This window comes from Rhinoderma darwinii, chromosome 2 (genome assembly GCF_050947455.1).
Source record: "Rhinoderma darwinii isolate aRhiDar2 chromosome 2, aRhiDar2.hap1, whole genome shotgun sequence".
NCBI classification, from domain to species: domain Eukaryota; kingdom Metazoa; phylum Chordata; class Amphibia; order Anura; family Rhinodermatidae; genus Rhinoderma; species Rhinoderma darwinii.
In genome coordinates, this window is record NC_134688.1 from 297237412 (window position 1) to 297251049 (window position 13638).

At 42.7% G+C, this 13638-nt stretch overlaps 1 protein-coding gene across 1 annotated transcript; it reads left to right on the plus strand.

The window, feature by feature from the left end:
* The first annotated feature begins 312 nt into the window (after positions 1–312).
* On the plus strand, positions 313–13329 carry LMOD1 (leiomodin 1). Its single transcript, XM_075850593.1, has 3 exons — positions 313–810; positions 8454–9851; positions 12794–13329. The coding sequence occupies exons 1-3, from the start codon at positions 577–579 to the stop codon at positions 12818–12820; spliced, it is 1659 nt and encodes a 552-aa protein (XP_075706708.1). The 5' UTR covers positions 313–576; the 3' UTR covers positions 12821–13329.
* The last annotated feature ends 309 nt before the right edge of the window (positions 13330–13638 follow it).

A 13638-nucleotide genomic window follows, 5' to 3' on the forward strand; every position in this document is an offset into this window, starting at 1 on the left:
ATGTCAGCGTTGTTTCTAGGATATGTGATGCACTATATATATGTATATATATATATATCTTCACTTAGCTTATGGCATGGTATACGGTACTTAATAATGCTAGATGGACTATATGGCGGGTGGCTCGCCCATCGTCTGTATATACATCTGTTATAGGTATACAGAGGTCCTTGACTGAGTTACATGTCTCAGTTTATTGACTCCCAGCCCTCAGTGATTTCCATAAAAAGCGATGTATCCTCTCTCTAAATTTGGGCATGAGTGGAACATTCTGAAGAATGTCTTGAATCTGAGCCCCTGGGAGGGAGAGGAGGAGAGGGGGGAGTGCAGAGGAGAGACATTGGATGGTAACTGGAGCAGCACAGTATCCCCCGGTGGTGACACGGGCACACACCTGAGGGTGTTCCTGGTTCTAGAACATTAGGGGATTTTCTGGCTATTAGACAATTCTCCTCAGCTTCTTTTTGTAGAAGAGGACTACAAGTTTCCTTGGGCAGGAACATTTGTCTGGAGCGCAGGCTCATTTATCCTGACGACCGTGACTACATCTCATCTTGTGCCTCAGAAGCAGCCATCATGTCCAGGGTGGCCAGGTACCGGCGGCAGGTCAGCGAAGACCCAGACATAGACAACTTGTTGTCCACGTTGTCCCCGGAGGAGATGGAGCAGCTGGAGAAGGAGCTAGATGCCGGGGACCCTGACGCTGGGGTGTCTGCGGGGCTGCGCAGGGACCAGACGGAGAGGGCATCTAGTCAAAGGGAAGCGGAGAGGGAGAGCAAGAGACTGGCGCAGGCACAGGCTGCACCTGAGGTAACTTCTCTTCGACATTTATGACTGAAACGTGACGTCCTTTATCTTTGATAGACATATACACAAATAGCGATGTACAGAGACCGTGTAGAAATGACTGTAATTGCAATGAAAAGAAGGATGCTCATGCTAAGCGCCATACGTATTAGACTTTTTCCGACATTTTCGAGTTGCTCTGAGTTTGCCATTTTTCTGACACTTTTTCCATGCAAAATTGTGATGCTTGTACCTTATTTGGCATGCGCCATCTTGTCATAATATGACGCACGCTATACTGCACCATCCGTTTCTATCCTTTTGTGTCAGTAAAGGGAGAGGGGGCGTGGCCTCCAAGTCCCGCTATTTTTTGTTTACCAAAGTTTTTTTTGACACATTTCTGTTCAAGAAAAAGAAACAAAAACAATGGACTCATGTATGCAAATGAGTGAAGACAAGAACAGGAAGTGTTTCCCAGGGCAGCCTATCAGAACCTAGCTTTTATTTTTTTTGAAGCAGGTGTAGAAATGAAAGCAGCGATCAGATGGGGCCATTTGACTCATTTCAGTAATTTTTTTTTAAGAAAAAGTTTTCTTTCCGATATGCATGTTCCAGAAATCAGAACCACACTGACATCATGGTTTTCAAATATATAGGATAGGTCTCCCCAAAAATAGGCTATTCATAAAGTGTCCCACAGCTGTTGCTCCCAGTGATCAGCTATAACCTGGCAGCAAGTATTCAATGTCCCTTCAGCAAGTGAAGCTTTCATTTCTATTCGAATCAGTGGGCTCGCAGTTACTGTACACATGTGCCAGAATAAGAGACGGTCTTTGTAACTAATTTTCGCCAAGGTCAATAGATAAAGGTCCCTTTTAAGAGTGGATTCACATGTGGCATAATTTTACGCAACAGATTTGATTGAGCGGGGTCCAATCTATTGGCCAGAGTAAAGTGTAATGCTACATTTCTGCAGTGAACTTTCCCAAGTGATAACATCTCATAAGCGGGCAGCGTAAACCCCTGAAATGACATTATTGGTACTGTCACATAAAAAGGGATTGTCGGCCACACTGTCTGCACTGGACGCTTTTACAGGGCCTTGGTACTGGCTATATACCGTAAGGGGAAATGCCTGCGTGACTAGAACTACCGTGGTGTAGTTCAAGCATGGAACTAATGGTCCCAACATCGCTACTAAGCATTAGGTTCTAGGCTGGGACAGGGGAGCAACCAGCTAATGATTACTCCTATTCTATCTATGTCAGCAGAAACACAGCAGTTCACTTTAGCGGGTGAATCGGATCCGTGAAAACGGACCCGACATTCCGATTCGTGGAAAGTTGTCCTATCTTTTCACGGATGGGAGCCGGCGGCACAGACGGTCATGTGCATGAGATTTTAGGCCGGAATCCCACGGGTCAGAAAACGCTGCGTAAAAATTACGCAGCATGTCCGTCCTGGAACCCGCAGTACTTTCCATCTGAAAAATAGCACCGTTTTTTCGGACAGATTTTCCGCTGCGGAAAGCAACAGTAAAAAAGACTCATACTTACCTAGGCTGTTGTTATGGCGACGCGACCATCCTGTGCAATCCTGTGCAATGACGCTGCAGCCTATGTGACCACTGCAGCCTGTGATTGGCTGAAGTGGTCACATGGGATGCAACGTTATCCTAGGAGGCCGGACTGGACGAAGAAACACAGACTTCTGGGTAAGTATGTTTTTTTTTGTTTTTTTTCGTAGTTGAGATTTTTGCGGCGCAAAGATTGCAAAACTTGGCTTTCTTCTGCAGGAGTTGTGAAAACCCGCAATGGAAAATCAACTAAAATGCAGCATAAATTGACATGCTGCGGATTTAAATTCTGCACCGCAGGCAATTTATTAACGTTTACGCTGCATTTTTTCCGCAGCGTAGGCATGACATTTTCTAAATCTCATCGACTTTACTGCTACTGTAAATGCTGCGGAATTTCCGCACAGAATTCCGTTGTGGAAATTCCGCAGCGTATACGCTATATGGGAACCCGGCCTAAAGATGGTTCTCCAACTTTTGTCATTGAAGAGGGACCTGTGAGTATCACTTTAAAATTTGAAACAAAAGGTCCTTTTACACGGCGCAATGACCACCCGAGCAATTGTTGGTACGAACGTTCGCACCATTGTAAACCTTAGGGTATGTTCACACGACAACTGCAAATACGTCTGAAATTACAGAGCTGTTTTCAGGAGAAAACAGCTCCTAAATTTCAGACCTTTTTGCATGTACTCGCGTTTTTTGCGGCCTCTTTTACGGACGTAATTGGAGCTGTTCTTCATTGCAGTCAATGAAAAACTGTTCCAATACGTCCCAAGAAGTGTCCTGCACTTCTTTAACGTGGCCGTAATTTTACGCGCCGTCTTTTGACAGCGACGCGTAAAATGACAGCTCGTCTGCACAGAACATCGTAAGACCCATTGCAAGCAATGGGCAGATGTTTGCCGACGTATTGGAGCCATCTTTTCAGGCGTAATTCGAGGCGTAAAACGCCTCCATTACGTCTGAAAATTGGTCGTGTGCACCTTACTCAGCAATCCAATGAGAAACGATCAAATGCTCGTTTGCCATTGAAGGGCCTAAAAATTATTGTTTGTCGGCAGCACATACCCTCTTGTAAACAGGGTTTGTGCTGTCGACAGTAATGTAAAGGGTATGAGGGGGGGTTGAATAAACCATTGCACAAAATATCATTTGTACAAACCCCCTCTTGATCATTGATTGGTAAAACTGAAAGTAAACAAGCTTATTTTATTGTCCATTGGCGCTCATTACGGGCAGTTATCCGCCTGTGTAAAAGGACTTTAAGGACGGTTTCCATTATCTGATTATCTGTGTGATGGCCATAATGTACAAATTGGTTGCCCAAAGCTTACTCCAATCTTTTCATGGTTTTAGGCCTGATTTACACGAGCGTGTGCACTTGACAGCTCCGTGTGTCATGCGTGATTTTCGCGCAGCCGCCATCATAGAGATGAGGCTAGTCGACGTCAGTCACTGTCCATGGTGCTGAAAGAGTTAACTGATCGGCAGTAACTCTTTCAGCACCCTCGACAGTGAATTCCGATCACCATATGGAGTAACCTGTTTAAAAAAATAGAGGTTCGTACTTACCGAGAACTTCCCGGCCGTTGCCTTGGTGACACGTCCTTGGTGACGCGTCCTTGGTGACGCGCCTCTCTTGACATCTGGCCCCACCTCCCTGGATGACGCGGCAGTCCATGTGACCGCTGCAGCCTGTGCTTGGCTTGTGATTGGCTGCAGCTGTCACTTGGACTGAATTGTCATCCCGGGAGGTCAGACTTGAGGAAGAAGCCGGGAGTTTTATCGGTAAGTCAGAAATTCTTTTTTTTTTAACACGTTCACGTATATTGGGATCGGAAGTCACTGTGCAGGGTGCTGAACCAGTTTAACTCTTTCAGCACCCTGGACAGTGACTGTCTCCTGCCTGGTTCGGTCAAAACGAGTTCGGCCGAACCCGGTGAAGTTCGGTTCGCTCATCTCTAAGACACTCCGTTTGGATGTTTGTAAACAGAAAAGCACGTGGTGCTTTTCTGTTTAAATTCAGTTTGACAGCTCTTGCGCGAATCACGCAGTTTTCACGCACCCATTGACTTCAATGGGTGCGTGATGCGCGAAAAACGCACGATTATAGAACATGTCGTGAGTTTTTTACGCAACGCACTCGCGCTGCGCAAAATTCACGCATTGTCTGCACTGCCCCATAGAGTAATATAGGTGCGTTCGACACGCGTGAAAAGCACGCGCGTCGCACGCGCGTATATTACGCTCGTGTAAATGAGGCCTTATGGGCTGGTTACAAGATACGCCTCATAAACGGACAATTTTATAAACAACCCACACACACCTAACATACCGAAGTTTATACAGTGCTTGTAAACTGTATCCACCCCTAGTTTTCATGCTTTATTGTAACAACATGAAAGAAATATGCAGCGCACACCTCCCTTTCCTGGAGTATTGCTTGTCACGGCGGCACCGCCCCTCCCCCTCACATGTCAGTATTTGCCCCTCCCCCTCACATGTCAGTATTTAGTAGCGGTACCTTTGCTCATGTGGACAATATTATTCTTTGGAAACCATTCAAGCTGTATCATGTCCTGACAGAAATTCTCAGTTGGTTTGAGGTCTGATTTGAGCTACTTTAGGACAATATGAATATTGTTTTAATCCTATTGCTGTGTAGCGTTGGTTTTTGTTTCGGGTCACTGATGGAAAATATATCTTCTCCAAATTCACAATTTTTTTGCAGATTGTAGCACGTTTTCCTCCAGTATTTCCCTGTCTTTGAAGCATGATGCTGATAACACCTTGCGTTACTATGAGGAGTGCATGTTCCGTAGCAGGCAGTATTTGGTTTATGTAAAGATAACTTTGTATGTCCTATAAGCTCTATTCTGCTTTCTTCAGACAAATTTGACACACAGGGCCTATTTAACACATTGGTGGGCCTTATGCAAAGATGTCACGATGTAGCATGCAAAGCTAAATCTAGCACACTATGTAGTGTTCTATACAAATTATATTCATAGCCGTTTTTTTGCCCCAACAAAAATGTGTGCCAGCCATAGATGCCCCATAAGTGCGGTATCTTTATATGTACCCTAGATTACCTGCCCCAGAACCTCTGCTGGGCTTTTCTTCTTCACTTAGCCTGTCGTATTATGTCATCATCATGTGGCATACCACAGGAGGCCCAGTACAACTGCACTGTTTCCCTATGATTAAAGTGACCCTGTCCCAGATAACGTTTGATAAACTATAGCCAAAATCCAGCTTTTTTCAACAGTGGCTTTCTCTTTGCTACTCTTCCACTCCTGATGTGACTGGTGAAGCATTGGTTAAGCACTGATGAACACCCGGGCAATAGCCATGTCACCAATGATGTTTTTTCTTAAACCCAATTGGCTGCCATAAATAACAAATTTCCTTCTCTCCAGCATTGTCAGCAGAATACAGGTGCTAGTTACCGTTTACCTCCTGTATTCCCTAAGTGTAGTGTCATAAAAAAACAGGCAATTAACTGTATGCTTGTTTTTTTTTGGGGGGGTTAACATTTTAATTCTAATGATATCTTTATTACTTTTCTAAAGCTGGCCATAAACATAAGAGAAAAGTTTGCCGAACCAAAAACCTACATGATCAGCCAACATATGTATATGGGGCCATTAGACTGTCCCGATGGTATATCGAGGGAAAAACATGTCAGGCATGTTAAACATCCATTGTTCATTCAGAGGCTTATTCCCTTCCTCCCATTAAGATTAAAGATGCACGCTCAGTCGAGCGTGCATGTTTATGGTGGAGTTGGCAGAAATAGCTTGTGGCCAACATCTATCTTATGTGCATAGCTGGCTTAAGACCCACTCCACCTTATTCATCCCAATATGAAAAGCATTCACTAAGGCATCCAAACCTAAATAAAAGTTTAGATCTAAATCACCACCTGTTTTTAAAAACTGTACATTAATTGACAGAGGTTAGATTAGAAACTAGTCTTTGTCAATGTTTTAATGCTAATCATCGTAAACTCTGCTATCATATTCAGTGGTGTTCTTGTATTCATCCTATGGCTGGGCAGACAATGATGGTAAAGCTTTGGTCAGTGTAGTGTGCTTTGGTCGTCCGACATCAATTGGTCCGAACTCCCCATACACATACTCTCGGCTTGGCCTAGCAAGCACGTGTTTTAAATGGAGAGAGGGGAATAAGCTGCTGACGAACACCTCTGACAGCCGCTTATCTCCTGTGGGAGCAAAGAATGGGGCATGTTGAAATCCGTATACAAATGAGTAGGTAGACCTTATGATACAGAGGGGTGTTATGTGCCACTGAGATGCTTCACTTAATCTCAGAAATAGCCAAAATATAAAGATATGCACAACAAAAAATGAATGACAACAACCTGTTAGAGTTGAAAAAAAGATATATTCTTTGTATAAATATAATGGTATACAAAATCACTATAAAAATAGGGCAAAGTGTAAAAAGTAGCCACCCCATATGGAGAAGTCCTTTCACTCAGATAGGCCGATAAGATGTCATGTCTTCCAGACTGGAGATTTGGAGGACTTCAGCAGAGACCTACGTGGAGGATAAGTTGGCGTCTGACTACGCCGAAGTCCTCCAGATCTCAAGTCTGGACTTCACCATATGGAGTGACACTTGTGCCTATCTCTATATTTTGGCATGTTGAAATCCAACATGCCCGATCTTTCACTTCCCCGACATCTGCCATTGGGTTAAGTGAAGACACCTCCATACACATTAGAGAGTCTGCCAGTCTCGCCAAAATCGGCGGGTTTCGACTGACTTATCTAATATGTATGGGCACATTAACTTTTGAGCAACAGAAGAATTCCTCTGGAATACAACTGTCAATAACAAGTTAATGAGTTGTCTGGTTCAGAAAACCCATGTTAATTTTAAGTTAATAGTCCCCCATTCAGGAACCTTCACTTTTAGTCAGGGTGAAGAGCGGTTACTAACTCTGCTACTAACTCTGAAGGACCTGACATGTCTGTGCAATCCACAAACTGGCTGTTGATCTCAATGCAAACAGTAGGAAGAAAAAACAGGGCGATTGTAACGGACTTCCAAGTAAAGATCGCAGTATTTATTGGGAAATAACGGACAACGCGTTTCAGCTCCGAACCAGAGCCTTCATCAGGTCCTAGTCAATGTGCACTATGTAATACCTAATTTCCCCTAAGGTGACGCTGCAGGAAATTTGAACACTTGCTGTTGGATTCCACCACAGATTGCAGCTAATTGTTGGAGGCCTCATCACAGGGACCCTTCTAAAGCCTGAAATAGCACTAGCCAAATATTCTATTGACAATGGATACAACTTCGATAATTTTGTAGATCAATAACTTGCCTATACATACGCCTCTGACTGTAGTGCTGTCTCTTATTAAAAGGGCACAGTTGATATACTTAAAATAAGAATCTTGACATTTGCTTGTAATTCTACTTATAATTTTTACAGTTTACATGTACATAACATGTTAGGAAATTTAGCAAAATCTTTTCTGCATTTTTTGGGTTATTTTGTAGTCGACTATGCTATTGCCTCCGGCAAAGCGACGAGTCCAGTGCAAAACAGACACAAACGGAAACCATGGGCATTGAAATCAATGGTGATGGAAACGGTTCGTGTCAGTTTGTGTCTGTTCAGGGTCCTGTTCTGACAGAAAGCTCCGACGAAACGTCAGACCGAGACCCCAACGCAGATGTGAACAGAGCCTAACCGAATCTTTTAAGCAATCTTGCAAAATAAGCTGTCATGTGTGTGTATATGAGGAATAAAACTCTGTGTCTCTCTCTCTCTCTCTCTCACTCTGCTCTTGCTCTCTCCTACCTCATGCCTCTCCATAGAGTTCTATGGGCAGCTGTAACCTGATCCTTCAGTGATATATCAGTAAATTAAGAGTGAGTGGACAGTTAGGGGGGGGGGGGGGTCCTGATAAGTGGAGAAAGTGGCATTTTTCTCTGATAAGGTATAATATTTCTATATAGGTTTCTTATATTCACTTAGACTATGGATACATGCAAAGTTTGTTGAAAAGTTAAGGACCATTTAACTGATCTCAGACAACTTTTTCAGAGTGGAAAATCTTCAGAAAGGACAAAAGAAGAGACACAAAAAGAAAACAAGGGAAAGGAGACGCGTTCAAAAGACCCTGCTCCAAATAAAAAACTGGAGGATGCAAAGGACACCAAAACAATGGCAAGCAAAGACACAGAGAAACCAAAGGATGAACGAGTCAGCAAAATGAGGGAGAGGTTCAAGCAAGAGAAAACCAGTACTACAGTGGATAAAGACAAAACTGCATCTAAAAAGCTGGATGAAGAGAAAGGGCCAAAACAAATAGGGAAGGATAAAGCAGAAAAAGTAGCTACTGAAAAGAAAGTCGAGAAGAACACTGCAGAAAATATAGAAAAGAAAGAAAAAGTTGCAGAGGTACAAGCTGAAAACAAACTGGACAAAAAAAATAATTCAGACAAGGCACTAGAGAAAAAAGAGAAACCAGAGAGTGTCCAAGCCAATAAAAACATCACACAGGAAAAACAAGCAGCTGATCAAGAGAAGAATTTGCAAAACACAGAGTCACAACAAGCTGAAAATGGATCTAAGAATGCAGCAGAAGAGAATAAAGATGATGAATCATCAAGTATTTTTGATGAACTCCTCGAAAAAGTGAAAAATAATGAAGTAGAGCTAATAGAGCTCAACCTGAACAATTCAGACTGCATTACCATTGAGACTTTAATGAGTTTTACAGAGGCCTTAGAGTTCAACACTGTGGTTAAGATCTTTTCTTTGGCCAACACACGAGCTGATGACCATATTGCATTGGTCATTGCCGCCATGTTGAAGTCCAACAAGACCATTACTAGTATTAATCTGGACTCCAACCACATCACAGGAAAGGGAATATTAGCCATATTCAGAGCTCTGCAGCACAATGACACACTTGCCGAACTTCGTTTCCACAATCAGCGCCACATATGTGGTGGGAAAACCGAGATGGAAATAGCAAAGATATTAAAAGAAAACACTACTCTTTTAAAACTTGGATACCACTTTGAACTAGCAGGGCCACGCATGACTGTCACTAACCTGCTGAGTCGTAACATGGACAAGCAGAGGCAAAGGCGAATGGCAGAGCAAAAAGTATTAAAAGAAGCAGAGAACAAGAAGAACTGTTTAGAAGTTCCCAAAGTGATTCCTCCTCCAAAAGAGCCCACCAAGTCAATAGGAAAGCCAGCCACCAACAATCCCCAAAAGGGCGGTTTGAAAAAAGGAGGCGCACCTGTCCCTCCTCCACCTCCTCCACCAATGGCTCCTCTGGCACCACCACTTATTAATGAGAACATTAGAAACTCTTTGTCTCCCGCTTCACAGAGGAGAATAGTAGAGAAGACTGGGCCTGCAAAGGAGAACTCAAGAGATCAGCTTCTTGAATCAATTAGAACCAGTAATATGAAACAGCTTAAAAAGGTATGTATCAATACATACCATGCTTTGAAAATATGTTACATTTAGTAAAGCCTACTACCTTTTTTGATAGAGATCGGTCACTTGGTCATATATGTTGAATTAGTTTACTGACCTGAATAGTGCTGTCTTCCTGATTCCAGATCTGTTATTTTTTTGTCCTGGATTCCCCTGTTCCAGTGATATGGCCCACTGTTGTGTTGGCTCCCTCTATGCTAATTTGATGTAGTTAGCCAACAGGGTGTAGACTCCTCTCAAGCTACCTTGCATTGATTGGCCAGCATCCGAGGCAAGAAAGCTAGCTCCACCCCTTTGTCTAGCTACAGCAAATTAGCATAAAGGGAGTTAACACCACAGTGAGCATTATCTCTGGAATGGGGGGGGGGGGGGGGGGTCCAGCAAAGAAAGAAAAGCGCTGGAATCAAGGAGACAGCGCTATTCAGGTCAGCCAACCAGTTCAACCTATATAACCTAGTGACAGATCCTCTTTAAGTTTTTTTGACAATCGTGGTGTCTATTCAATATTTATTGGGCTGACGGAAATAGACGATCATTGTACTCGGCTGTCTCTATCAGTACCATAGACTTTTAACAGAGAGGCAGCGCGCATGCATGTCTTCTGCTTCTTACATTTATCACCTATCCCGTGGATAGGTGATAAATGTTAATCTTAGGACACCCTCTATAATAAAAAACTTCCTTTGAGCTGCATAGCCGTTAACACTTGTTCGTAATAACTAATAGTAGAGGAGTAAGAGTAAAGAGTAAAAATTTTTATGAAAAGCTTATTTTGAGGAGTCCTGATATTGTCAGCATCCTTTTTGTTTTAATTATGCATCCCTTATACCTGAAATATAATTATGTTAATTTTATATTTTATTTACATTTATACATAATATTACAATATTCTAATCACCAGTTCTATAGCATCAATTTACAGGAATGCATCATCCGAAAACAACATTGTATAAAACAGATTTTTATTATAGTCATTCTTATTCTTATTATTATTATTATTATTATTATTATTATTGTGATGTGGCTATACATATAAGAAGAAATCCTAAAATATTTTCGTTTTTCACACTGGCCATTGGACCACCCACTGTAGACTGACATTTCCTATTTTCTGCAGCTCACTTTTCAGCTTTTCTGTGTATACTGTGACAGGATCAGCACAGTAATCTCGTCATCATTAAAGGTGTTAGGGATCTGCCAGGTACTACGTCTAGGTATACTCCTGGGATTAATCAATCCACACCTGAGGCCAGACCTGTTCGACTGACACCATCTCCCACAAACCAGGGTGGCAGGCTCAGGAGTGGGAGAGCCTATCGCGGCCTGGTCAGTCGGAGTTAGCTCTGCCCCCTGTCCTTTATTACCTGCCGTGTTCTCCTTCTCAGTGCTTGTAATTCTTCTGCATTCCTGGCCCCACTGCTGCCTGCTCCAGCCTGCTTCTGCCGTGCTTCTGCCTTGCCGCAGTTCCGCTTAACCTGCTTTGCTTTGCCTCTGGCTTGCTTCCTTCTCCGTGCTCACTTGGGTATACTCCACTTCATCCTGGTCCGGACTACTCATTCACCGCTCCGTTTCCTCGCGGCGTTCCGTGGGCTACTGCCCCTTCCCTTGCGTGTTCCCTGTTTGTTCTCCCGTGCACTTAGACAGCGTAGGGACCGCCGCCCAGTTGTACCCCGTCGCCTAGGGCGGGTCGTTGCAAGTAGGCAGGGACAGGGCGGTGGGTAGATTAGGGCTCACTTTCCCTTCACCTCCTTCCTGCCATTACAAAAGGGTTGTTGATTTAATGACAAATAAAAGATCTATTGTACTGCAGGAGGCCTGCATAAGGCAGGAGAGGATCACTATACACACAGATAAAGCTCTGTATAAGGATCACTTGCCACTCCTTAAGGGGGTTTTACACAGGACGATTATCGGACAGACGAGCGTTCATAGAACACTCATTTATCGATAATTGCCCTGTGTAAACAGGGGAACGATCAGGAGATGAACGAGCAAACGCTTGATCATCTGCTGGTCGTATAGTTTTAAAAAATTGAAAAATTATCGTTGTCGGCAGCACATCTCGCTGTGTAAACAGGGAGCCGCTCTGCCGACATGATAGTAATGTATGGGAACAAGCGACCGCTCGTTCCCATCCATAGCTCCGTGTGACAGAAGCAAACGAACGCCGATCAGCGTGTCTCGTTGATCGGCGCTCGCTGCACCAGCCACTTATCGGCCGATGTAAAAGGGCCTTTAGTCTCTACAAAGCACACACACCCTACACACTGTCAATACAGATGGTGCAGAAAGGATGTGTGTGTCTCTAAAGTGGCAGCCCCAGGAAACTTTTTCAAAATATTTTTTTTTCTACAACATTAAGAAAAAAATTAATAACCACATTATTTAACTTTAAGGGTATGTTCACACGCCCTATTTACGGACGTAATTCAGGCGTTTTACGCCTTGAATTACGCCTGAAAAAATGGCTCAAAACCGTCTGCAAACATCTGCCCATTGAATTCAATGAGTCTTACGGTGTTCTGTGCAGACGAGGTATAATTTTACGCGTTGCTGTCAAAAGACGGCGTGTAAAAAGACGCCCACCTCAATGAAGTGCATGTCACTTCTTGGGATGTAATTGGAGCCATTTTTCATTGACTCCATTGAAAACCAGCTCCAATTACGTCCGTAATGGATGCTGCGAAAAACGCGTGCACTCGTCAAAACGTCTGAAATTCAGGAGCTGTTTTCGCCTGAAAACAAGCTCCGTTATTTCAGACGTATTCGGCATTGCCGTATGAACATACCCTTAGATACATCTAATTAATGAAACTAAAATTAAATACATGACACATTATCTTTTAAATCTTAGTTTTGAAGGCTACAGACTAATTTTATTCACCAAACCAACAAAATACTTTAACACGCTGTCTTGTTTTTTTTAGGTGGAAGTGCCCAAGTGGCTGAAGTAAAAATGGATTACTAAAATGGAAATATTTTTGGCATTGAACAACCTAAAGCATATTCGTCTTGCGCTTCCGAATCCACATCTGTTATTGCAGCAATAATTCGAATTCCCTCAGGGTTCAATGTTCCTTATCCAACATTCCTAATGACAGGATTTTTGTATTATATTAATGTGACTGATTGGCTGTTTACATATCCATTATATCAACATTTGTGGTGAATAGACACAAATTTACCTACTTGGAATTGGATAATGTAGTTTACATCATTCTTACTGGGATCAATAAGGGATCAGTGAAGAATGGGAATCTCTCAAGCACTTTTCCAAAGCAGGGTACTATGTATGTATCTATGTATCACTGTTGCATATTGCTGAAGCCCGTTTTGAAGGTCTCTTTTTGCTACTGATTAACCGATTCACCAATATCACGACCTCTGTAATTTGTCAGCAAAATATATGGATTTTGCCATTCTTTTGTATACCATAACATCCACAATAAATGGTTAATCACAATTATTTGTTGGAAAAGAAAACATTTTTTCCCTTTCACTTTAGTGCATGAAGCACTTTCCTCTGTTACCCTCTCCACTGTGAACTGGTTAGTAGCTACATGGCGCAATAGCTGTGTGAAAACATATAGGTGGGTACTGAGTATCACTTTTATATATAATGCTTTATTCACACAGATATATTTTTTGATTGACTGTAAATCTATTGTGAAAAGGATTGGTGAAATAGCTAAATAAACTTTAGAAACGCATCAGTATTTAGTATTTCCTGCAAGTTTCTCGAGGATGTGTTTGTCTGGCATTGCAAATCTCT